This window comes from Jaculus jaculus, chromosome 6 (assembly GCF_020740685.1).
Source record: "Jaculus jaculus isolate mJacJac1 chromosome 6, mJacJac1.mat.Y.cur, whole genome shotgun sequence".
NCBI classification, from domain to species: domain Eukaryota; kingdom Metazoa; phylum Chordata; class Mammalia; order Rodentia; family Dipodidae; genus Jaculus; species Jaculus jaculus.
In genome coordinates, this window is record NC_059107.1 from 596,442 (window position 1) to 622,941 (window position 26,500).

The 26,500-nt window shown below is 43.6% G+C and overlaps 1 protein-coding gene and 1 pseudogene across 3 annotated transcripts in view; one reads left to right on the forward strand and one right to left on the reverse strand.

Annotated features, from left to right (window-relative positions):
• Nucleotides 1–5,659: 5,659 nt before the first annotated feature.
• The window catches only part of Canx (calnexin), a 44,367-nt gene continuing 23,526 nt past the window's right edge, over nt 5,660–26,500 (forward strand). Inside the window, exons 1-2 of one of the 3 annotated variants that reach the window (XM_045151999.1) lie at nt 5,660–5,852; nt 25,324–25,500. In XM_045151999.1, coding sequence (XP_045007934.1) covers nt 25,327–25,500 — 174 coding nt within the window. In that variant the 5' untranslated portion in view covers nt 5,660–5,852; nt 25,324–25,326. Of the gene's footprint in view, nt 5,853–25,317; nt 25,501–26,500 lie in introns of those variants that run through there. The other 2 variants (XM_004666615.2, XM_045151998.1) reach the window with 2 other exon arrangements.
• LOC123461987 lies at nt 13,918–14,026 on the reverse strand (annotated as a pseudogene).

The window sequence follows — 26,500 nt, forward strand, 5'->3', positions numbered from 1 at the left end:
ACAAGGGGGCACATGCATCTGGAGATAGTTTGCAGTGGTTAGAGGCCCTGGCGGGCCTATTCTCTTTCTCCCTCTCTCTGCCTCTTTCTCTGTCTCTTAAATTAAAAAAAAAAAATAAAGTTTAAGAAAAATATTTATCTGATAGAGAGAAAGAAAGAATGTGCCTTCCAGGGCCTCTAGTCACTGCAGATGAACTCCAGATACATGCACCACCTTGGCCATTTGGTTTATGTGGGTATTGGGGAATAGAACCTTAGGCTTCACAGGTAAACACCTTAACCATTAAGACATCTCTCCAGCCCCAGAATACACATTTAAAAAATATTTTATTTAACCAGGCATGGTGGTGCATGCCTTTAATCCCAGCACTCCGGAAGCAGAGGTAGGAGAATCATCGTGAGTTCATGGCCACCCTGAGACTCCATAGTGAATTCCAGGTAAGCCTGAGCTAAAGTGAGACCCTACCTTGAAAATAAATAAATAAAATTAAAACACAACAAAAAAATAAGCCAGGTGTGGTGGCATATGCCTTTAATCCCAACACTTGGGAGGCAGAGGTGGGAGGATCGCTGTAGTTCCAGGCCACCCTGAGAGTACATAGTGAATTCTAGTTTAGCCTGGGCTGCAGCGGAAACCCTATCTGAAAAAATCAAATAACAAGAACATAAGAGAAAGAATGAGTAAGAATGGGTGCAAAAGGGTCTAGTGTGGCTGCAAAGGTACTTTAGACACACATACCACTTTGTGATCTGGCTTTACGTTGGTTCTGGTGAATGGAACCCAGTCCATCAGGTTTTGCAAACAAGTGCCTTAAACAATTGAGCTATTTCTCCAGCCCCAGAATATAAATTAAAAAAAATTTTTTTTGTTATTTTTATTTATTTATTCGAGAAGGACAGAGAAAGAGGCAGATAGAGAGACAGAGAGAATGGACGTGCCAGGGCTTCCAGTCACTGCAAACGAACTCCAGATGTGTAGGCACCCTTGTGCATCTGGCTAACATGGGTCCTGGGGAATCGAGCCTTGAACCAGGGTCTTCAGGCTTCACAGGCAAGCGCTTAACCACTAAGCCATCTCTCCAGCCTAGAATATAAATTTTTAAATGTGTGAGATTAAAAAAAAAAATTGGGGCTGGAGAGATGGCTTAGCGGTTAAGCGCTTGCCTGTGAAGCCTAAGGACCCCGGTTCAAGGCTCGGTTCTCCAGGTCCCACGTTAGCCAGATGCACAAGGGGGCGCACGCGTCTGGAGTTCGTTTGCAGAGGCTGGAAGCCCTGGCGCGCCCATTCTCTCTCTCTCCCTCTATCTGTCTTTCTCTCTGTGTCTGTCACTCTCAAATAAATAAATAAATAAAATTAAAAAAAAATTGTACTTTTTTTTCAGGAAGTGACAGGTGTGTGTTTACTAATTTACATACTAATCACAGAGAAAGAAAGATATTGGGGTTATTTTGAGAAAATTAAAACATGTCTAGCTCGGCGTGGTGGCATATACCTTTTTTATCCCAGCACTCAGGTATAAGGATCAGTGTGAGTTTGAGGCCACCTTGAGATAACAGAGTGAATTACAGGTCAGCCTAGGCTAGTGCAAGAACCTACTTTGAAAAAAAAAAAAAATCTGTACAAAGAGTTACAAACATTCATAGTAGTTCTTTAAAAATTTTTTTTCTTCAAAACAATTTTTTTTATTAACAACGTCCATGATTATAAAAAATATCCCATGGTAATGCCCTCCCTCCCCCCATTTCCCCTTTGAAACTCCATTCTCCATCATATCTCCTCCTCCTCTCAGTCTCTTTTTTTCTCAATTTTTATTAACATCTTCCATGATTATAAAAAGTATTCCATGGTAATACCCTCCCTCCCCCCAGTTTCCCCTTTGAAATTCTTTTCTCCATCAGATCCCCTCCCCATCTCAATCAGCCTCTCTTTTATTTTGATATCATGATCTTTTCCTCCTCTTATGATGGTCTTGTGTAGGTAGTGTCAGGCACTGTGAGGTCATGGATATCCAGGCCATTTTGTGTCTGGGGGGAGCATGTTGTAAGGAGTCCTACCCTTCCTTAGGCTCTTACATTCTTTCTGCCACCTCTTCCACAATGGGCCCTGAGCATTGGAAGGTGTGAAAGAGATATTGCAGTACTGAGTACTTCTGTCACTTCTTTCCAGCACCATGACACCTTCTGAGTCATCCCAAGGTCACTGCCATCAAAGAGAAGATTCTTTACCAAAAGTGAGAGTAGCATTAATATATAGTTATGAACATTAAGAGAAGTGCTTACTGAGCAGTTTGATAAACATGGTATATACATTTATCCAGACAGCAGCAGACATTACACCCCTAGGGCTCATGACTACCCCTGTTTTAAGTTTGCAGTATCAGGGATGTATTCCCTCCCATGGAGTGGATCTCTGGTCCAATTAGTGGGCAGTTGGTTTTCACCATGACAGACATGCCACTATTGCACCCATTGGCTCATTTGGCTGGCCAAATATAAGGCTTGCAGTATCCACAGTTGAGTATCTTCACTGGTGATTTCTCTCTCTTCCATTGAACTGCATGCAGAATGGCTTCTTCTAGCTTTCTGTCAGCTGATCTACATGGAGGAGGTTATCAGCCCAGTTCCAGCAGGATTTCTCAGTGGCCTTGCAGCCCAAGTATGTGGAGTCTTCAGCAATAGGGTCTTACCATCTATTCCTGGCGGGAAACCAAGGGCCTCAGGAATGGCCTATAATCTTTTGTTTTGTTTTATTTTATTTACTTATTTGAAAGAGAGAAAGAGGGGGAGAGAGAGAGAAGAGATAATGTGCATGCCAGGGTCTCCAGCCTCTGCAAAGAAACTCCAGTTGCATGTGTCCCCTTGTGCATCTGGCTTACATGGTCCTGGAGAGTCGAACCAGGATCCTTTGGCTTTGTGGACAAACACCTTAACCACTAAGCCATCTCTTCAGCCTTATAACAGTTTTTTTTTTTTTAATAAAGCAGGAAAGCTTTACATGAGACCCTATCTTTATTTTTTATTTGTTTATTTTTATTTATTTGAGAGCAACAGACGGACAGAGAGAGAGCAAGAATGGGTGAATGGGTGTGCCACGGCCTCCAGCCACTGAAAACGAACTCCAGATGCATGCACTCCCTTGTGCATCTGGCTTATGTGGGTACTGGGGAATCAAGCCTCGAACCAGGGTCCTTAGGCTTCACAGGCAAATACTTAACCACTAAGCCATCTCTCCAGCCCTTTATAGCATTTTTAAAGCTATTTTTGAAAGAGTATGTTTGGAATTTTTGATTTAATTTATTTCATTAGACAGGGAAGAGAAAGAAGCAGATAGAGAATGGATATGCCAAGGCTTACAGCCACAGAAGACAAACTCCAGACACATGCACCACCTTGTGCATCTGGCTTATGTGGCCTCTGGGGAATTGAATCTGGGTCCTTTGGCTTTGCAGGCAAGCACCTTAAGTACTAAGCCATCTCTCCAGCCTTACATAGCAGTTTTATATCATAAAAGCCCCAAACTGGCCATGTATGTGGTGCACACTTTTAATCACAGCACTCAGGAGGCAGAGTTAGGAGGATTGCTGTGAGTTTAAGGCCAACCTGAAATTACATAGTGAATTTCAGGTCAGCCTGGGCTAGAATGAGAACTTACCTTGAATTCCTCCCCTCCCTCCCTATGAATGAGGATCCTAACACAAGTTCTCTCCCTACCTATTGCCATTGCAAACGATTAGGCACACACCTCTTTGTTCATCTGGCTTTAAGTATGTACTGGAGAACGGAACCTCAGTACCTACTTAAGGCTAACAAGTGCCCATAGCCATGTCTCCAGCCTTCTTTTTCTTGCTTGCTTTCTTGTTTCCTTTCTTTTTCTTTTTTCGTTTTGCAAGGTAGGGTGTCACTCTGGCCCAGGCTGACCTGGAATTCACTATGTAGTCTCAGGGTGGCCTCCAACTCACGGTGATCCTCCTACCTCTGCCTGCTGAATGCTGGGATTAAAGGCGTGTGTCACCACGCCAGGCTTTCTTCTTTTTTATTTTTAAAAATGTATTATTTATTTATTTGGCAGAGAGAAAGAGGGGGAAAAAAAGAGAGGGAAAATGGGCGTGCCAGGGCTCCAGCAAGAGCAAATGAACTCCAGATGCGTGCACCCACTTGTTCGTCTATCTGGTTTACATGGGTCCTGGGGAATAAAACCTGAGCCCTTTAGCTTTGCAGACAGATGCCTTAACTGCTAAGCCATCCCTCCAGCCCTCTCTTAACAAAAAGTTTATTTTCATTTATTAGAGACACAGGGAAGGAGAGTGAGTGAGAAGGGATGCACCAGGGCCCCTAGCCATTGCAAATGAACTCAACACATGTGCCACTATGTATTTGTGGTTTATGTAGGACCTGGAGAATTGAACCTGAGTCCTTAGCCTTACACAGGCAAGAACCTTAACCGCTCAGCCATCTCTCCAGCCCTCTTTTGCTTTCTTAAACCCAAGAATTGAAGGCTGACCTGGAATTCACTATTTAGTGTCAGGCAGACCTCGAATTCACAGATATCCTCCTACCTGTGCCTCCTGAGTGCTGGGATTAAAGGTCTGTGCTACCACCTTCGGCACCAATTAAAATAAACAAAAAAACCGAAAGCTGCATGTTCCACACAATCAGTTTAAAATGTAGTTTAAGGAATCCTGCTGCCTTAGCCTACAGAGTAGCTGGGAGCCACACTTCCAAAAGTAAATAAGGTAAAGTTCAGCATCATACTGATTGTTTTCTTCCCTTTGTATGTAGCAGGAAGCAATAGAAGCGCTTTACTTTACTATGTAAGTGATACACATGCTGGTTCGTTCTCCCCAAGAAGTCAAACTGTCAGTCACCAAGCAAAAATGATCAGGTCGCCTAAACATCTATTAAAATCCCCCGCTATTTCCATTTTATGAAATCTTCAGCATAGTGGAAATGGAAAATGTGCTAACACTACAAAAGCGATTAGACTATTTGAAACCAACTTGCACATCCCTTTCTTTAATTCTGTCGTCAGGGTATGTCTAGTCTTAATTCAGGAAGCTGCAGAAATGTGAAGTTGAAATAATCTCGGATTATACTACTCTAGACCGTTCCTCATTAGGAAAAGTGGAGGCCTCAGAGGCCTGGGCAGTGACTCTGCAGGAACGCCAGCGCCTGCTTACAAAGCACAGACCAGCCCGTCCACCCCGCGGGCGGGCGAGCCAGCCGTCGGGGCCGCGCAGGCAAAGGGTCCTTCTAGATCCGACCAGACCTCCCACTCCTGCTGATAGCTGCCACCAGCTCGGGATGCAAACGGCCGCGGATGCAGGTACTGAATTTAGAACCCGAGGGGTGGGACGAGGATTTGTTCGAAAGGCCAAGCGGCACACCCACTAAGGAACCAGGGCAACCCGACGCAAGACGACCGCCAAGCCTGCCCTGCCAAGGGGACTCGCGAGCCCGCTCAAGTGCGACCCGCCTTCTCGCCTCCTGCCCAACCAACAGCCACTTCCTGCCTCACTCTCGACCAATCCGTACGCTCCACGAAGAATAGCCCTAGGGGGCGTATGGGAAGGCGCGTGGAGCGATGGCCGCGTCGACCTATCAATTGTCGAAGCTTCCGTTGGGAGGCGGGGCTTACCACCCGACGTAGCTACTCAGCAGCTAGAGGCGGACACAGGGCTGGGCTTCGTGCTGAGGGCTCGCTCGTGTGATAGCGGTAGCTGTGGCCGAGGTCTCTCGGTTCTGCAGCACGTGACGGTCGGGCAGCCCCCGCCACGGTCTTCACTGCAGCGCGGGGCCGAGTTGTGCGGGTGGGAGAAGGTGTGGGCGCCGCCGGCGTTCCCTTGGAGGCTCCAGGTGAGACGGGAGGCCTGCGCGGGTGCGCGGGCCTGTGAGGACCTCGGGGGCCGGGGAGCGTGGCGCGGCGGCAGAGGGGTCGGGCGTGGCTGGTAGCCGAAGGGTCGGGCTGGCTTTCGAGGGCCCAGCCCCAGGGACGCGCGGAGAGCCGCCCGTAGCCGGGCTCAGGCCGCGCCGGCAGGGTTCGGGAGGCGTGGCAGGTGTCCTAGGGCCTCCCCTGACCTCTGAGCCAGCTAACTTGTCCCTATCGCTTTGCTTCTAGGGCTTTCTGAGGCCTCTTACTGGCTGCCTGGGCCACTTTCGAGGTGGGCTGAGTGCTCCGGTGAAGGTCTGGAGTTCGAATCGGGCCTACTTGGTACTCGTAGTGTAGTGAGAGGCGAGTTACTGCTCAAGAGAATACGCAGGGTTAGCGTTGCGGGTTCTGGATCCAAAAGTCAGGCTTTAAAGTGGAAGCTTGACCATAGCTCCTTGGCGACTAAGGAGAAGGTACTAGAAAGCGTAGTTGGGGAAACTTCAGTTTTAACGATTACAGCACCTACCTACTCGGTGGTGGGGAGTAATCCAGTCGGAGATTCATCGGACCTTAAAAGCCAGAAAACAATCGAAAGTTCACTTAGCACTCTCACTTAAAGTGCAGGAAACTGAGGCCTAGGGGTATGAAATGACTGGCCCAAGGTCATGCGGTCAGTTTGATGGTCATATTGGAATTACAATCGAAGACTAGACAGTCTTAGTGTAGTAGTATTGAAGGTTAAGGCCCTAATTCAAGCACCTCATCGATCATTTGTTGCTATGTGAACTTGGGGGGGATATTTCCCTATCTTTTGTGCTCCAGTCCCAGTAGTAGATACAATGCCTGATGGCCTTGTGAGGCTCAAATTAAGATGTGTATAAAATGGGGTATGGAAGTCGTATAGTAAATGCTTAGTAGGTAATGGCTGCAGTGAATTATAGTCTTGAGTGCCTTGGCCCACCACGCTGACATCCTCATCTTTTGAGTTGGTTAAGTCCTGTACTTATATATATACTTACGGCGCTGGAAAGCAACAGCATCTTATGGATTAACTACTGGGCTTGTCATAAGTGATAGCTGGTTGCTGGAAGTTAAACAGAGCTGAACATTAAAAGCTTGGGAGGACAAAGGTGAACCATTTTCTTTAACCATAGGAAATGGAAGGCTCTCCATATATACATATATATGGGGATATATATACACACACACACACACACACACACACACATATGTATATATATATATATAGAGAGAGAGAGAGAGAGAGAGATATTCTAGTGTGAGCCCGCTATATGTGTGTGTGTATGTATGTATATCTATCCTGTCTGTATATAATATATAAGGGTTCTTTTTTAAAGGGAAGAATAATTAGCTTGACTTTTAAAATCCTTCTGTGTCAGGCTGGAGAGATGGCTTAGCGGTTAAGCGCTTGCCTGTGAAACCTAAGGACCCCGGTTTGAGGCTCGATTCCCCAGGACGCATGTTAGCCAGATGCACAAGGGGGCGCATGCGTCTGGAGTTTGTTTGCAGTGGGTAGAGGCCCTGGCGCTCCCATTCTCTCTCTCCCTCCCTCCCTCTTTCTGTCTGTTGCTCTCAAGTAAAAATAAACAAAAAAATTTAAAAAATCCTTCTATATCTTTGGGTTTGTTTAGGGGTCATGAATAGAATCAATTCCCTTGTACATGTGCTGTAATTAAACTTACCGTAGAAGTAATGAACTGTGGGAGAAGTCCTTAGCCAGGTTGTACAGACCAGCCACGTAATTGGAACATGACAAGGGTCCAGTGTATTGTGAATGGTGCACAACAGAAAGTTTCTGATCTGTCTGAAAATGGGTGACCACATCTCCTTTTCCACCTTACTATCTTAACAATTCAATTAGCTTATCTTCCAGGGGCTGCAATGTGCAAATATTTTGACAGAAGCTGCAGTTTTGGCAATCATACTGTTGCCTCCTTTTAGTTACAACGTTCACTTTGCCCTAGCCTAAGGGGCTGGAGTGGCAGTTTAAGCATAGGTGTAGATTCTTTGTCACTTTTGTTCTCATATCTTTATTTATTTTTTATTTTTTTACTTTTTTTGGTTTTTCGAGGTAGGGTCTCACTCTAGCCCAGGCTGACCTGGCATTCACTATGGAGTCTCAGGGTGGCCTTAATCCTCCCACCTCTGCCTCCCAGAGCTGGGATTAAAGGCGTGCGCCACCACGCCCAGCTGTTCTCACATCTTTAAAATGGGAATGAAAGTCTGTATGTCTCAACTTTAGGAGGCAGTTGTAAGGGGAGATATGAAATTACTTTGTAAAGTACAAGAACTGGTCAAATAGACTTGGCAGCTCATAAAAGCTGCTGGGAAAGAAGTATAGTGTAACTTCTGTAGCTTATTGTAGAACTTGTCAGGAAAGTGCTGTTGGAATGCTTTGTTGTGGTACAAGTGTTTTTTCCTTATTTATTAGTAGTAGTATTTTGTTGTGTGTGTATGTGTGTGTGTTATTGAAGATTGAGCTCAGAACCTCACACTAGGCAAAGACTTTATATCCTAGTCACCAAGATAGTCTTGACTTTCTTGGCTCAAATGCTCCTTTCACCTAAGCTTTCCAACTACAGGAGTGTGCTGTTATACCCAGCTAAATTATTTATTTATTTTTAGTGTTCTTTTTTGTGCATGTTTTTAAAAATATTTTATTTATTTTTATTTATTTGACAGGGGGAGAGAGAACGGGTGCGCCAGGACTTCTAGCCACTGCAAGCAAACTCCAGAGGCATGTGCCACCTTGTGCATCTGGCTGATGTGGGTGCTGGGGAATAGAACCTAGATTCTTTGGCTTTGCAGACAAACACCTTAACCGCTAAGCCATCCCTACAGCCCTATTTTAGTTTTTTGAGGTAGGGTCTTGCTGTAGTCCAGGCTGACCTGGAATTCACTCTGTAGTCTCAGGGTGGCCTTGAACTCACAGAAATCCTCCTACCTCAGTCTCCCAAGTGCTGAGATTAAAGCTGTGTGTCACCATGCCTGACAAATCTATTTATTTTTATATTATTTATTTGCAAGTAGAGTGAGACAGAGAAAAGAGAGAAAATGGGCATGCCAGGGTCTCTAGCCACTACAAACAAACTCCAGATTCATCTGCCACTTGTGCATCTGGCTTTAATTTTTCTGTTTGTTTGTTTTTGAGGTAGGCTCTTAACTCTAGCCCAGACTGACCTGGACTTCACTGTGTAGTCTCAAGGTGGCATTGAACTCATGGTGATCTTCCTACCTCTGCCTCCCAAGTGCTGGGATTAAAGGTATATGCCACCATGCCCACCTTGCATCTGGCTTTAATGGGTACTGGGGAATCAAATGGAGTAATTTATAATAAAGACAGGAATGAGTTGTAAGTATTTTCTTCCATTAAATGTTTTTATTTTTTATTTATTTTGGGGGGATTTTCTGAGGTAGGGTCTCATTCTAACTTACGTTGAGCACACACTATGAAACAAGCACTGTTATAAGAAGTATTTTTGCTTATTTGCAAGTACAAAAACAAGAGAGACAGAGAAGGCCTTCAGCCACTGTAAATGAAGTCCAGATGCATGTGCCACTTTGTGGGTACTGGGCAATTGAACCTGGGCCATTAAGCTTTGCAGGCAAGTGCCTTAACTGCTGAGCCATCTCTTCAGCTCAGATTGGGGTCAGTTTAGAGATAATGAAACAGATAAGTAGCTGACTAGGGATCATGACTTGAATATATGCTCAAACATGTTCTTTTTTTTTAAGCTTATTTTTATTCATTTATTTCAGGGAGAGAAAGAATGGGTGTGCCAGGGCCTGCAGCGACTGCAAGTGACTCCAGACGCATGCGCCTTCTTGTGTATCTGGCTTACATGGGTTCTGGGGAATCGAACCGAGGTCCTTTGGCTTTGTAGGCAAACACCTTAACTGCTAAGCCATCTTCCCAGCCCTTCAAAACATGTTCTTAACTGTAATAAGGTTTTTTTTTTTTTTTTTTGAGGTAGGGTCTCACTGTAGCCCAGGCTGACCTGGAATTCACTATGTAGTCCTCAGGGTGGACTTGAACTCCTAGCGATCCTCCTACCTCTGCCTCCCGAGTGCTTGGATTAAAGGCATGCACCACCACGTTCAGCAGTATTAAGTTTGTTTGAGGTAAGGTCTCACTCTAGTTCCAGGCTACCCTCTCAACTCATAGCTATCCTCCTACCTTAGCCTCCTGAGCACTGGGACTAAAAGCATGTGCTACCACATCTGGCTTTCTTAGTTTTAATTGTGTTACATGTAAAATAGGTATATAAAACCTCCTAGATTCTTACAAGGATTATTATTAGGCTATCTAATGACCTCAAAAATTTCAAGGTTGGGGCTGGAGAGTTGTCTCAGTGGTTTAAGGCACTGCTTGCAAAGCCTGCAGGCCTGGGTTCAATTCCCCAGTACCCATGTAAGTTAGAGATACAAAGTGGCTCATGTGCCTGGACTTATCTTTGCAGTGGCAGGGGGTTGAGGTACTCCCATCCTTCCTCTCTCTTACTTTTTTCTTTTTAAGATTATTTTGTTCCAATTTTATTTATAATTTACAAGCAGAGAGAGGGAGAGAGAGAGAGAAGAGAGGCAGACAGAGAGAATGGGTATGCTAGGTCCTCGAGCCACTGTAAACGAAGTCCAGATGGATGTGCCCCTTGTGCATCTGGCTTATGTGGGTCCTGGAAAATAAAACCAAGATCCTTTGGCTTCACAGGCAAACACCTTAACCACTAAGCCATTTCTCCAGCCCTTTCATTATTATTTTTTATTATTATTGACAACTTCCATAATTATAAATAATAAGTCATGATAATTTCCTTCCCCCGCTGTTTCTCTCCTCCTAAAATAAATAAATAATAAAAAAATTTAAGGCTATGCCAAATGAGTGGATAGCTTGGATGAAAGGCCACTTTTCTTTTTCTTTTTTTTTTTGTTTTTCGAGGTAGGGTGTCACTCTAGCCCAGGCCGACCTGGGATTCATTATGGAGTCTCAGGGTAGCCTCAGACTCACGGCCATCCTCCTGCCTCTGCCTCTGAAGTGTGGGATTAAAGGCGTGTGCCACCACGCCTGGCACTTTGTTTTTAATACATAATATATTTTTTCAAATGTCTTGGTTTTTCGAGGTAGGGTCTCACTCTAATTCAGGCTGACCTGGAATTCACTATGTAGTCTCAGGGTGCCCTTGAACTCAATGTGATAATTCTACCTCTGCCTCCTTAGTGCTGGGATTAAAGGTGTGTGCCACCACGCCCGTCACATAACATACATTTTTTTTAACTTGCATAAATCTTTTTCCAAATTAAAAAAAAAATTTTTTTCTTTGTTTATTTTTATTTATTTATTTGAGAGCAACAGAGAGAAGGAGGGTGTGAGAGAGAGAGAGAATGGGTGTGCCAGGGCTTCAGCCACTGCAAACGACCTCCAGGTGCGTGCACCCATTTGTGCATCTGGCTAACGTGGGTCCCGGGAATTGAGCCTCAAACCAGGGTCCTTAGGCTTCACAGGCAAGCTCTTAACTGCTAAGCCATCTCTCCAGCCCCTTTTTCCAAATTTTTATTAACAACTTTCATGATTATAAAAAATATCTATGGTAATACCCTCCGTCCCCCCCATGGTCCTCTTTGAAACTCCATTCTCCATCATATCCCCTCCCCCTCTCAATCAGTCTTATTTTGATGTCATGATCTTTTCCTCTTATGGTCTTGTGTAGGTAGTGTCAGGCACTGTGAGGTCATGGATATCCAGGCCATTTTGTGTCTGGGGGGAGCACATTTTAAGGTGTCTTACCCTTCCTTTGGCTCTTACATCCTTTCTGCCACCTCTTCCACATTAGACCCTGAGCCTTGGAGGGTGTGAAAGAGATATTGCAGTACTGAGTACTTCTGTCACTTCTTTCCAGCACCATGACATCTTCTGAGACATCCCAAGGTCACTGCCATCAAAGAGAAGATTCTTTACCAAAAGTGAGAGTAGCATTAATATATAGGTATGAACATTAAGAGAAGTGCTTACTGAGCAGTTTGATAAACATGGTATATACATTTATCCAGACAGCAGCAGACATTACACCCCTAGGGCTCATGACTACCCCTGTTTTAAGTTTGCAGTATCAGGGATGTATTCCCTCCCATGGAGTGGATCTCTGGTCCAATTAGTGGGCAGTTGGTTTTCACCATGACAGACATGCCACTATTGCACCCATTGGCTCATTTGGCTGGCCACATATAAGGCTTGCAGTATCCACAGTTGAGTATCTTCACTGGTGATTTCTCTCTCTTCCATTGAACTGCATGCAGAATGGCTTCTTCCAGCTTTCTGTCAGCTGATCTACATGGAGGAGGTTATCAGCTCAGTTCCAGCAGGATTTCTCAGTGGCCTTGCAGCCCAAGTATGTGGAGTCTTCAGCAATAGGGTCTTATCATCTATTCCGGTGGGAAGCCAAGTGCCTCAGGAATGGCCTATAATGTTTTGGGGGCATCAGGGACCTCCCTCCCTGGCCAACACCTCACTGGAAGGTATCCCATCCCTGGCACTGAAAATCTTCTAGCAACAATGTATGGCTCCTGGGTGCTCCATTGTCCAGAAAAGTAGAATTCCATATGATTTATTTATATCCTCTTAGATTTTAATTAGCTCTCCTTCCACCTTTCCTTTACTCAGTCTCTTTCCCCTGACTTCACTTTGGGCCTTTACCCCCCCATTAATCTATTCTTCTTCTTATATCTATACAATACCATCCTATTAAGTACCCCCTTTCTTCCTTTCTCTTCTCTTTATATTTCTTTTCTAGTTTACCGGCCTTTGCTACTGAGTTTTCTTTCTACTCACACAGAAATCCAGTCATCTGTAGCTAGGATCCACATATGAAAGAGAACATGCAATACTTGGCTTTCTGGGCCTGGATTATAATATTTTTAAAATAGATTTTTTTTCAAAAATATCTAAAATACTAAGTCACTTGTTTCTGTAATTCTCATAGGTAAGAGTTTTTTTATTTTTATTTTTTTGGTTGGGAGTGTTTTGAGGTAGGATCTCATTCTAGCACAGGCTGACCTGGAATTCACTTTATTCTCAGGGTGGACTAGAACTCAGCGATCCTCATACCTCTGCCTCCTGAGTGCTGGGTTAAAGGCATGTGCCACCACACCTGTCTTGGTAAGAGGATTTTAAGGTGACAATTTTGTTTTTCATTCTTTTAAAAAAATTTTTTGAGAGAGGGAGAGAGAAAGGAAAAAGAGGTAGAGAGAGAGAGAGAAAGAAAGGGCATCCCAGGGCCTCTAACCACTGCAAACAAACTCTAGATGCATCTGTGTATCTGGTTTACGTGGGTATTGGGAATCAGTTGGCTTTGCAGTCAAGTGATTTAACTGCTAAGCCATTTCTCCAGCACATTCATTCATTCATTCATTCATTTTTTTTTTGTTTTTTCAAGGTAGAGTCTCACTCTAGCTCAAGCTGCCCTGGAACTCACTATATAGTCTCAGGGTGGTCTTGAGCTCTCTGCAATCCTCCTATTTCAGCTTCCCAAGTGCTGGGATTAAAGGCATGCACCACCATGCTTGGCCATTCTTTTATTATTATTATTATTGACAACTTCCATAATTATAGACAATAAGCCATGGTAATTCCTTCCCTCCACTTTCCCCTTTGCAACTCTACTCTCCATCATATACACCTTCCCCCCTCTTAATCATTTTCTTTTATTTTGATGTCGTCATTTTTTCCTCTTATTATGATGTTCTTACGTAGTTAATGTCAGGTACTGTGAGGTCATGGATATCCAGGCTATTGTTTTTATCCAGAAGAGTGCATTGTAAGGAGTCCTACCCTTCCTTTGGCTCTTAAATTCTTTTTGCCACCTCTTTCACAATGCACCCTGAGCTTTGGAAGGTGTGATAGAGATATTTCAGTACTGAGTACTCCTCTGTCTCATTATTTTTTGTTTAAATATTAGGGCTGGATAAAAATGAAAAGAGCCTGAGACTACAGAGTGGTGAATTCCAGGGCAGCCTGAGCTAGAGTGAGAGACTACCTTGAAAAAAAAAAAAGTATGTGGCAATGCCTTAGCTGTATGCCTGTTTTAAGGCCCAAGGTCCTCTTCCATCCCTGTCAAGGGTAGTGTTAACCTCTCCTTTTTTTTTTTTTTTTTTTCCTTCTAGGTAGGGTCTCACTCTAGCTCAAGCTGAATTCACGATACAGTCTCAAGGTATCCTTGAACTCGCAGAGATCCTTATACAAGGTGGCGTTTGCATATGGATGGAGTTCATTTGCAGTGGCTAGAGGCCCTGGTACACCTATTCCCTCTCTCCATTTATCTCTCCTTTCCTAACTAAAAATAAATAAAAAAGAGAAAATGCCAGGTGTTGTGGCACACACCTTTAATCCCAGCACTTGGAAGGCAGAGGTAGGATCACCCTGAATTCAAGACCACCCTGAGATTACATAGTAGGTAGGGTCTCACTCTAGCCAAGGCTGAGCTGGATGTCATTATGTAATTTCTGGGTGGCCTTGAATTTACACCGATCCTCCTACCTCTGCCTCCCGATTGCTGAGATCAAAAGTGCACCAGCACGCCTGGCTACAGTTTAATTTTATAAAATAGTAAACTGAATTCAGCAATGTACAGTGCTAAATAAAGTTGATTAGCTAAATACAAGAGTGGTTCAATGTATTAAAAAATGAATGTTGCCGGCGTGAATTTAAGGTCACTTGAGATTACAAAGTTAATTCTAGGTCAGCCTGGGCTAGAGTAAGCACATTGTAAGGAGTTCTACCTTTCCTTTGGCTCTAACATTCTTTCCATCACCTCTTTTGCACTGTACCCTGGGCCTTGGGAGGTGTGATAGAGATATTGCAGTGCTGAGCACTCCTCTGTCACTTCTCAGCACCATGGTTCTTTCTGAGTCATCCCAAGATCACTGCCATCTGAAAAGAGAAGTGAGAGTAGCATTAATATATGGGTATGAACATTAAGAGAAGTGCTTACTGGGCAGTTTGATGAGCATAGTATATACATTTAGCCAGACACCAGCAGATGTTACACTCCTAAGGCTCATGACTACCCCTGTTGTAGGTTTTCAGTATCAGGGATGTATTCACTCCCATGGAGCAGGCCTCCAGTCAAATTAGAGGGCTGTTGGTTTCCCCCATAACAGATAGTGTCACTGTTGCACCTGTTGGCTTATTTGGCCTGGTTGGCCAAATATAAGGCTTGCAGTATCCACTGTTGAATCTCTTCTCTGGTGATTTCTCTCTCTCCCATTGAACTGCATGCAGTGTGGCATTTCCCAGTTTTCTGTCAGCTGGTCTACATAGAGGTGTTTTTCAGCTCAGTTCCAGCAGGATTTCTCAGTGACCTTGTAGCCCAATTATGTGGATTCTTCAGCAGTAGAGTCTTACCATCTATTCCTAGTGGGAAATCAAGGGCCTTGGCAATGGCCTGTAATGCTTTGGGGGCATCAGGGACCTCTTTGGCCAACAACTCACTGGAAGGTATCCCATCCCTGGCAACAAGTGCTTTTTTTTTTTTTTTTTTAAACTTTCAAGGTTGTGTTTCACTCTAGCTCAGGCTGACCTGGAATTTACTATGTAATCTCAGGTGGCCTTGAACTCATGGTGATCCTTCTAGCTCTGCCTCCCAAGTGCTGGGATTTAAGATGTGTGCCCCTGTGGCCGGCTTGTTTGTTTTGTTTTTGGAGGTAGGGTCTTACTCTAGCTCAGACTGACCTAGAATTCACTATGTCGTCTCAGGCTGGCCTTGAACTCACTGAGATCCTCTTATCTCTTCCTCCTGAGTGCTGGTATCAAAGGCATGTGCTACCACGCCTGGCTTATTTTTGGAGGTAGGGTCTCGCTGTAGCCCAATCTGACCTGGAAGTTAATATGTTGTTTCAGAGTACAGAATGGCCTCAGATTAACTCATGGAGATCTTTTTATGTCTCCATAGCAGGCTATTGGGCCAAGAAACATTAAGTACGCTGAGCAATGCCAAACAGAAGAGCAAAAGAAACTAGCAACTTAACCCTAATCCTATAGCCTTTCAGTGCCCCACCTGTGGCAGGGGCAAGCTACAATGGTTGGAACAGAACCCTCCATTGCTCTTCCACCTGGGTTTATTTTGAGCTGGAGTCTACTGATTCTGGAGCTTGTGGGGCTAGGGCTTCGAAAATTCTTGGATTTCTATTCCCCTGTGGGACTAGGGTTACAGGTGTTTGTGGCCATACTCAGCTGTGTTTTGGATTTTAGAGGCTGTAATTTTGGTGGTTTCAGACCCTCATGCTCACACAAGGAAGCACACTTATCTCCTGAGCCATCTTTGCAACCTCATAAGTTTGATAACTGGGAACTTCAGGATTTGGGGTGTACCTCAGTGACAAAGGACTTGATCCGACCTATTGTACTCAAGATGATTCACTTAAAATTTTATTTACTTAACTTTGAGAAAGAGAAAAAGAGATAGATAGGATGGGCACACCAGTCAGGTGTGGTGGTGCATGCCTTTGAACCCAGCACTTGGCAGGCAGAGGTAGGATTTTTTTTTTTGAGTATTTCATTTTTATTATTTTTTGTTTTTCAAGGTAAGGTCTCACTCTGTTCAAGGCTGACCTGGAATTAACTATGTAGTCTCAGGGTGGCCTCGAACTTAGCATGATCCTCCTACCTTTGCCTCCCGAGTGCTGGGATTAAAGGATACACCACCACGCCTGGCTTGTTTTTATTTTTGAGAGAGAAAAAGAGGGAGGGAGGGAGAGAGAATAGGTGGGTGCACCAGGATCTCCAGACACGAGCCATCTTGTGAATCTGGCATATATGGGTCCTGGAGAATTGAACTTGCGTCCTTTAGCTTTGCAGGCATGCCTTAACTGTTAAGCCATCTCTTCAGCCATTATTTATTTTCAGCAATAGAGTCTTACCATCTATTCCTGGTGGGAAACCAAGGGCCTCCCCTAGCCCTGTTTTTAAAAATTATAACTTTTTGTTTTTTCACGGTAAGGTCTACCTCTAGGCTGACCTGGAATTCATTAAGTGCTTTCAGGGTGGCCTTGATCTCATGGCAATTCTCCTACCTCTGCCTTCCAAGTGCTGTAATTAAAGGCATGTGCCACCATGTCTAGCTCTTAAAAAAAAAAAAAAAAAAGTTTAAATTTTTATTTATTTGAGATAGAGAAAGACGCAGAGAGAGATAATGGGCATGCCTGAGCCTTTGGCTGCTGCAAATGAGCTTCAGTCAGATGCATGTACCACCTTGGCATATGTGAATCCTGGGAAATCAAACCTGGGTCCTTTGGCTTTGAAGACAAGTCCCTTAAGCACTAAGCCATTTCTCCAGTCCTCATAAGACTTTTTATTTTTTATTTAAAAATTTTTTTTTTTTACTGTTTGGAGGTAGGGTTTCACTCTGGTGCAGGCTGACCTGGAATTCACTATGTTGTCTCAGTGTGGCCTCAAACTCATGGTGATCCTCCTACTTCTGCCTCCTGAGTGCCATGACCTGGTTATATATATATTTTTTATATAGCCCTGTATCACGATTAAAGACGTGCCACGACCCTGGTTATATATATATTTTTTATATAGCCCTGTGGTTTTGAGTTTTAATTGGTAGTTTTACTGTGACCCATGTCTGGTTATACATATTTTCACTTAAGACCAAAACTTAGGACTGGGACTATAGAATTTATTGTGTTTGCAAAGCATGGATGAGGCAAAATCCTTACTTTGATCCCTAGTACCAAAAAAAAAAAAAAAAAAAAAAAGATTTTACGTGAATACGTTGAGATAGCTGTATAGCACTAATAATTGGTTGCCTTGTAATGAGTTATACATCCACCTAACATTTGCATTCTGTGTCAAAGGGGACTTCTGTTTTAGACTTTGAGGTAACTTAAAATAACAAAATTGTGCCAGCATTATGGTAGACACCTTTAATCCCAGTTGTGACTTTAAGGCCAGGCTGGAACTACAGAGTAATTTCCAGGTCATCATGGGCTATAGTGAGACTTGACTGAATAAGCAGAGGAGAAAAACCAAAATAACAAAGCTATGTGTACCCATGTGTGGTCCTCCATAAACATAGATGTTCTGAATGCTAGGTTTCCAGCTGATGGAAGTTTGGGAATTACCACCTCTTGGAGGCTGTGTATTGTTGGGGGTGGGCTTATTGGTATTATAGCCAGCTTCCCCTTGCCAGTATTTGGCACACTTTCCTGTTGCTTTTGTCCACCATATGTTGGCCAGGGCGTGATGTCCACCCCTCTGTTCATGCCATCGTTTTCTCCTGCCATCATGGAACTTCCCCTTGAGCCTGTAAGCCAAAATAAGCCTCTTTTTCCCAGAAGCTGCTGTTAGTTGGGTGGCTTCTACCAGCAATGCGAACCTGACTGCAACAATGTGTAAGAATGTGTGTATGTGTATTGGGGATCTTAGAGGACAACTAGTAAAGTGGATTAAGGATCTGGCTCAGTGTAGAGCATTTGCCCAGCATATATATAAGGCCCTGGGCTTGAACTGCAGCATTGTAAGAAATTAAGTGGTAGCTTTTAGACAGAAAATAAGTACAACTTAGAGTGTACATAAACTGTGAAGTAGAAAAGAATTGCATAAAATGTCTTTTTTTAAACAAATAATAACTTATGAGAGAGAATATGGGTGTGCCAGGGTCTCGTGGAGAGAAAGGCCAAGGAACTCATCTCAGAGTCATGCACCACTATGCTTCTGGCTTTATGTGAGTACTGGTTTAGTTAATTCCAGGTCCCCAGACTCTGTAATGTAAGCAAGCACCCCTACACTTTGTTTTTACCATAGTCATACTAGGTAGCCCACACTTTCCTTTAATCCTCCCACCTTAACCCACTGAGTGCTGAATTAGAAGTGTATGTCCAGTTTCTAAACTTGTGCATCTTGCATGTTTCCTGTCCCTATCTTAGAATTAACCATGTTGTAGTTTGCTAATACTGGTTCTGCACAGCCTTTACAACTCTCTTGCTAATGAAAATGAAGTGATAAGTTTCCAACTGTATCTTTAACCTAGAATCCAGGTTTATAACTCTGGATGTAGGGGAAAGATAATGGGAAAGAAGTGCATTTCCTGGTTTGCTGTGGACTTTTACCTTGTTTCTAATAGACAACCTGGAGTCCTCTTTTTCCTTTTTTGGTTGATCTTCAGACTTCCCCTGCTCAGAACAACTCTTTTCTGCTCTTTGCTGAGGAGACCTGTTTCATCTCTGTTGTGCCTCGTTGGTATAAAACTACACGGCAACATGTCTGATGTAACAGGTATAGGGAATTTGGGTTCTTACTGCTCCTCATTTATTTGTGTATTTATGTGTGTGTATATATGTACATGTTATGTGTATGGACATGTTTGGGCCCCCTGCCGCTACAGTCGAAAACAGTCCAGCTTTACCTGCTGAGCTATTTCCCCAGCTCCCACAAATGTATTTGCATAAACCAAACTCAGTGATTCTCAGGATCTCCTTGGGACTTTTTAGAATTGTGAAATCCCACCAAACCAGGTCCATTCTAGTTAAAATGAACCACTATGCACCCAGCAATCTTTGAACACAGCCCAGGTGACCTGTATCTCTCAAAGGTACTACCTCCTCACTCTTCAGTTCTCTTAGTCTGCTAGAGCTGCCCTAACGTGTACCAGTGCCTGGGTGGCTTGAACAGATCTCACAATTTGGAGTCTAAAGGCTGTATCAAGATGAAGGTGTCAAGGTTCCTATCTCTTGAGCTCTCATTTCCCGATTTGTTCTGCCCTGCAGATGGCTGTCTTTCCATGGCCTTCCTGTGGTGCTTATGTGCTTCTGGTATGTCTACCTCTTACAGGAACATCTGAACCATTGGACCATTATAACTTCATATAACTTTAAAACTCTTTAAGGGCCCTATTTCTAGTCACAATACAAATTAGCACTTCAGGATAATCAATTTAGTGATAGCTGGTTCTACGATTCACATAACACCATATCAGCAAATTAAACATTGATAAAGGGCCTGGGATGATGGGTCAGTAGGCAAGAGTGCTTGCTGTGCAAACATGAGGGCATGACTTACCCTGAGTTCCATTTCTTAGCATGTCAACAGCTGGGCATGGTCATGCATGCCTTGAGGTTCAGTGAGAGAAATTATGTGTATCTAGACACATATGATTGATAGCAGGTTGTGCCCAACACTTTCTGGCTTACACAAGGTGGGCACATCTGCATTCACATGTACACACGACAGTACTAAAACACACTCAGGTGGCCTCAAGTCCTCATGCTCAAGCACTCAGCCACTGCGCCCCAGCCCCAGCCTCTTTGCATATTGTGTTGATGGTAAGAATAAAGGTTTTTCTGATAAGCAAATGAATGATTACTATTTAAGTATAGGAGAAAATGTAGCCTAATGTTAACATTGAGATTGACATGTAAGAATCAATACCATTTCTAGGTAAGGTTCTGGATGATTTTATTTAGCACTTGATTTTGTCTGATTATCATAAATTATGAGCATTTAGGAATCCAGTAAACTTTTTTGTAGTTCTTCTGGTTTTACCTTTGCTCTCTTTTATTAAGTATTGTTTGACTATGGTTTGTTTTTTCCCAGGTTCCTCATGTGTGTGCTTTTCTTTCTCTTCAGCATGAAAGATTCTTTCATGTATTTTCTGTAGAGTTGGTTTTGTCTTCAAATATTCCTTTAGCCTGCTTTTCTTGTGGTATGTCCTTGTTTCTCCATCTATTTGAATGGATAGCTTTGCAGGATAAAGTAACCTTGGTTGACAGTTATCTTTCAGAACTTAGAATATATCACTTCAAGCCCTTCTGGCTTTTAAAGTTTGTGTTGAGTAATCTGCTGTGATCCTGATTGGCTTGCCTTTCTTTGTATGTTACTTGATTTTTTCTCTCTAACTGCTTTTAGTATATCTTCTTTTCTTTTCTTTATTAAATTTTTTTATTTATTTGAGAGAAACAGACAGGAGAGAGAGAATGGGCACGCCAGGGCCTTCAGCCACTGTGAACAAACTTCAGACATGTGCGCCCCCATGTGCATCTGGCTAACGTGGGTCCTGGGGAATTGAACCTAGAACCAGGGTCCTTAGGTTTCACAGGCAAGCGCTTAACCGCTAGACCATCTCTGCAGCCCTCAATATATTTTCTTTGGTTTGTATGTTTGGTAGTTTAATTATAATATGGCGAGGAGAGGTTCTTTCCAGGTTTTGTCTCTTTGGTGTTCTAAATGATTCCTGTATCTACATTGGCATCTCTTTCCCAATTTGGGGGAAGTTTCCTTCTATGATTTTGTTGAAAATACCTACTATATCTTTGGAGTGAAATTCTTTCTTTCTTGAATTCTTATGGTTGATCTTTTCATAGTGTCCTGAATGTCTTGAAATTCTCATTTATACTTTCTTGTTAGTTTCTCTTTCTCTTTGTTGGACTGTATTAGATCTGCCAACTGGTCTTCTAGTTTAGATACTCTGTGCTCTCCTTTGTCCATCCCCCCCCCCCCCCCCCCAGGTAGAGTCTCACTCTAGCTCAGGCTGACCTGCAATTCACTAATCTAGTCTCATGGCCTTGAACTCATGGCAATCCTCCTACCTCTGCCCCCCCCCCCCCCCCCCCCCGAGGCTGGGATTAAAGGCGTGCGCCACCACTACTGGTGAGATTTTCTACAGTTTTTTTTTTATTTTATTTCATTGACCATGTTCTTCATTGCTAGTAATTCTGACTGGTTTTTCTTTATTATTGCTATTTTCTTATTTATGTCTTGTATTGACCTCTGTATGTCATCAAATTGAATTGAGGTCATTTCTGATGCATTAATACTTTTTGGTGGATTTATATTGTCTTGATTTTTGGTGTTTCTTGTGTTATAATGTACATATTTTTGCGTGGGTTTTCTTTTTAATTTTTTTTATTATTTTTATTTATTTGAGAGTGACAGAGAGAGAGAGAGAGAGAGAGAGAGAGAGAGAGAGAGAGAGGGAGAGAGAACAGGTGTGCCAGGGCCTCCAGCCACTGCAGATGAGCTCTAGACATGTACACCCCCTTGTGCCTCTGGCTAACGTGGTTCTTGGGCAATGGAGCCTTGAACCAGGACCCTTAGACTTCACAGGCAAGTGCTTAACTGCTATGCCATCTCTCCAGCCCTGGATTTTCTAATTAGCTGCAGTATTATTAGATGTATCAATCTGTTATTACATATCTCAGGGTAGGAGCTTAGTGTGCTAGGTGTGGCTCTTAAGACTCTCAGAGTATCTACAAAAGTGACCCTAGATATTGGGCCTGCTATGAGAGTATTCAAGAATGATAAGTGGAACAAAATACAGGTAGGTTCTAAAATTTAAACAATGTACGCATTCAATGAAAAATAGCACAAAGTATTTGTGCAAGTTTAGATATTATGACAACCAGATCCTCTATCAAAGTCATAGTCCCTTATGGTGTGTGTGTTGCGTCAGACCCTTAATCCTGTCAACTAGGAGGTTAAGATATCTGATCTATTGAGGGTTCTAAGTCAGCTTGTGAGCAAGTGAGACCCTTCCCTAATGAACAACAGAAGAGGAAACGAAGCCACTATAAATCAAGAAGCAACAAATGGGCAAGCTCAAAATAAGCTTATTTAAGAATGACATATCCAACCATCCATCATTTAACATATAATTTCTCCTGGTATGGAAGGTGCAATTAGCACTTCTGATTCAAGCATATCAGGCTTATTTGGCAGGTTCTGACCTGGTGTAATCCCAGTTACCTGTTGGGATTATTTTGGTCTCAGTTACGCTGCGTTCCTTCTTGGGGCCCTCTTTTTTATTCTGTGGGTTCAAGTAGGCTGGCTGGGTCACTAGATTGCTGCTCTGGTCTCCAGTGCTGGGTGCTGTGAGCTCCCTTCCCCAGGTCTCTGGTGCTTACTGGCGCTTGCACTGATGGTGGGGGAGGAGAGGCTGTGGATGGTGGCTCCAGTTCGTTCTCTCACTGGTCCACGTCATCCTCACCTCACAAGCTGCTTCTCCATTGGTCGCTGCAGTGTTCCCTTCTCGTTTATTGAGTTTGCAAGTAGCTCCAGTGTGAGTGGAGAATCCCCTCACCTGGCTTTTCCTGCAGCTCAAGCTGAGCCTTGGAGCTGTGGCCCCACAGACCTGGTACTGCAGCTTCTGCCTGTCTATGTGGGCTTTAGATGCTCTGGATCTCTCCTACTTCTCTGCTGTAGTTGGTAATTTCTTACACACCTCACTTTTTACTAGAAGAGTGTGTATTTTGCTGTTTTTTTCTCCCCTAGGCTGCTTTGGTGTAGTTCCTACGCCACCATCTTAACTGAAAGTCTCAGGAATCCAGTAAATTTTATTTGTTCATTTTGGGAGCACAACCTCAAGATGTGTAATAAAAGTATTACCATTTTTTAAAATGAGTGTAGGCCATACCATCTTGAACACGCCTAGTCTCGACTAAAATGAGTGTGTGTGTGCATGTATTCGTGTGAACATGCATGTGGACACCAGAGGACAGCCTCTTGTTTGTCATTCCTCAAGAACACAGACTTTTTTTGTTTGTTTTGTTTTGTTTTAAGCAGCAGGTAGGAAGCTGACAAGTAGAATAGACGGGCCCCAGGATCCTACTGTTTGTGTCTCCTTGGAGCTAGGATTATAAGAGATGCACACACCTTTACTCCTAGCATTTGGGGGACAGAGGTAGGAGGGTCATTGTGAGTTTGAGGCCAGCCTGGGACTATATAGTGAATTCTAGATCAGCCTGGGCTAGAACAAGACCCTATTTCGAAAAAGCCACTTCAATCCCCCCCCCCCAAAAAAAAGGGCTGGAGAGATTGTTCATCATTTAAAGCATTTGCCTGCAAAGCCTAATGACCTGGGTTTGATTTCCCCAGTATTTGTATACAGACTGATGCACAAAGTGGCACATGGGTCTTGAGCTTGTTTGCAGCGGCTAAAGGCCCTGGAGTACCCATTCCCCCTGTCTCTGCTTGCAAATAAATAGTCTTTTTTTTTTTTTTTTTTTTGAGGTAGGGTCTCACTGTGGCCCAGACTGACCTGGAATTCACTGTGGAGTCTCAGGGTGGCCTTGAACTCACAGTGATCTTCCTACCTCTGCCTCACGAATGCTGGGATTAAAGGTGTGCGCCACCATGCCTGGCTTTGCAAATAAATAGTTTTTAAAAGTGAGAACTGGGGCTACAGAGATGGCTTAGTAGTTAAGCAATTGCCTGTGAAGCCTAAGGACCTTGGTTTGAGGCTCGATTCTCCAGGACCCACATTAGCCAGATACACAAGGGGTCGTATGCAACTGGAGTTCTGCATCTGGAGTTCTGCATCTGGAGTTTGTAATGGCTAGAGGCCCTAGTGTGCCCATTCTCTCTCCCTCCCTCCCTGTTTGTCAATCTCAAATAAATAAATAAGAAAAATAAAGAGAGCTGTTGCTTGGATCAGATTCCAGTCCTTATACCCAACTGAAATATTTCCCATTCCATGGTTTGTTTTGTTTTGTTTTGTTTTTCAAGGTAGGGCCTCCCTAGTCCAGGCTGACCTGGAATTCACTCTGTAGTCAGAGGGTGCCCTCGAACTCACAGCAATCCTCCTACATCTGCCTCCTGAGTGTTGGGACTACACCACCATGCCTGGCTTTTTCTTTTTTTTTTTTTTTTTTTTGGTTTTTTGAGGTAGGGTCTCACTCTAGTCCAGGCTGACCTGGAATTCACTATGTATTCTCAAGGTGGCCTTGAACTCATGGCGATCCACCTACCTCTGCCTCCCAAGTGCTGGGATTAAAGGCGTGCGCCACCACGCCCAGCATGCCTGGCTTTTTAAAAAAATATATTTTATTTATTTATTTATTTGAGAGAGCGAAAGAAGCAGAGAGAGGGAAAGAATGGGCATGCCAGAGCCTCCAGCCACTGCAAACAAACTCCAGCTGCATGTGCCCCCTTGTGCATCTGGCTTATGTACGTCCTGGAAAATCGAACTGGGGTCCTTTGGCTTTTCAGGCATTTGCCTTAACCGCTAAGCCATCTCTCCAGCCTGGCTTGTTGTTTTTCGAGGTAGGGTGTCACTCTAGTAGATCGACCTGGAATTCACTATGAAGCCTCAGAGTGGCCTTGAACTCATGGCAATCCTCCTACCTCTGCCTCCCAAGTGCTAGAATTAAAGGTGTACGCTACCACGCCCAGCTCCTTATTTTCTTTTTTGTTTCAATTTTATTTAATTTGAGATAGCAATAGAAAGGCAGCGAGAGTGAATGGGTGTACCTGTGACTTCAGCCACTGTAAAGGAACTCCAGATGCATGCCCCACCTTGTGCATCTGGCTTCCTGTGGTGCTGGGGAATTGAACCTGGGTCCTTTGGCTATTCAGGCCAGTACCTTAACTGCAAAGCCATCTCTCCAACCTGATTTTTTATAAATTTTAAATAGGTGGCAGCATGTTTAACTTATTCTTTGTCTATGCAGATCATGGAAAAGAAATGGTTACTGTATGTGCTACTGGTCCTTGGAACTGCCATTGTTCAGGCTCATGATGGACATGATGATGATATGATTGATATTGAGGATGATCTTGATGATGTCATTGAAGAGGTAGAAGATTCGAAATCAAAACCAGATAGCAGCACACTTCCATCTCCTAAGGTTTGAAGGTTTTGTGTGTTTGTGTGTGTGTGAGAGAGAGAGAGATACATATATATTTTTATTTGAGGGAATGAGAATGGACATGTAATGTCCTCTTGCTGCTGCAAATGAGAACTCCAGATACATGTGCCATTTTGTACATATGGCTATATGTGGGTATTGGGGAGTCAAATGCAGGCCTGCAGGCTTATCAAGCCAGCACTTTTAACCACTCAGCCATCTCCCAGATCAGTTTTGTTTTGCTTATTTTTTTTTTTAATCTTTTTGTATGTATGCCTGCAGGAGCATGTAGTGATAAGATACCTTGGATATTAGGTCTAGCCTTTCACCTTGTTTGAGACTGGGTCTCTGTTCACCACTGTGTTTTCTTATCTACCTGGTCTGCAAGCTTCCAGGGATTCTCTTGCCTCTTCTCTACCTCCTATCTTGCTGTAGGAATGCTGGGATTATAGATGTTCTCTCTTTTGTCCTAGCTTTACATACATGTGAACTCGTTCTCATAGTTTGTAGTAAGCCCTTTACCCCACTGACCCAGCTCTGCAGCCTGAAGCAGCTTTATTTTTGGTTTTTCAAGGTAGGGTCTCACTCTGGTCCTGGCTGACGGTGTATTAACTGTGTAGTCTCAGGGTGTCCTTGAACTTCCATGGCAATCCTCTTGCCTCTGCCTCCCAAGTGCTGGGGTTAAAGGCATGCGCCACCATGCCTGGCTCCAAGAAGAATTTTAAACTACTTTTTCTATAGCTAGGGCTGCTGGAATTCACTATGTAGTCTCAGGGTGGCCTCAAACTCAGGTTAATCCTCCTACCTCTGCCTAGTGAGTGCTGGGATTAAAGGTATGCACCACCATGCCCACCTAAAATTTCAGGTTTTTTTTTTTTTTTTTTGTTATTTAAGGTAGGGTCTCACTCTAGCCCAGGCTGACATGGAATTCACTATGTGGTCTCATGGTGGCCTCGGACTTACAGCACTACTCCTATCTCTGCCTCCTGAGTGTGGGAAT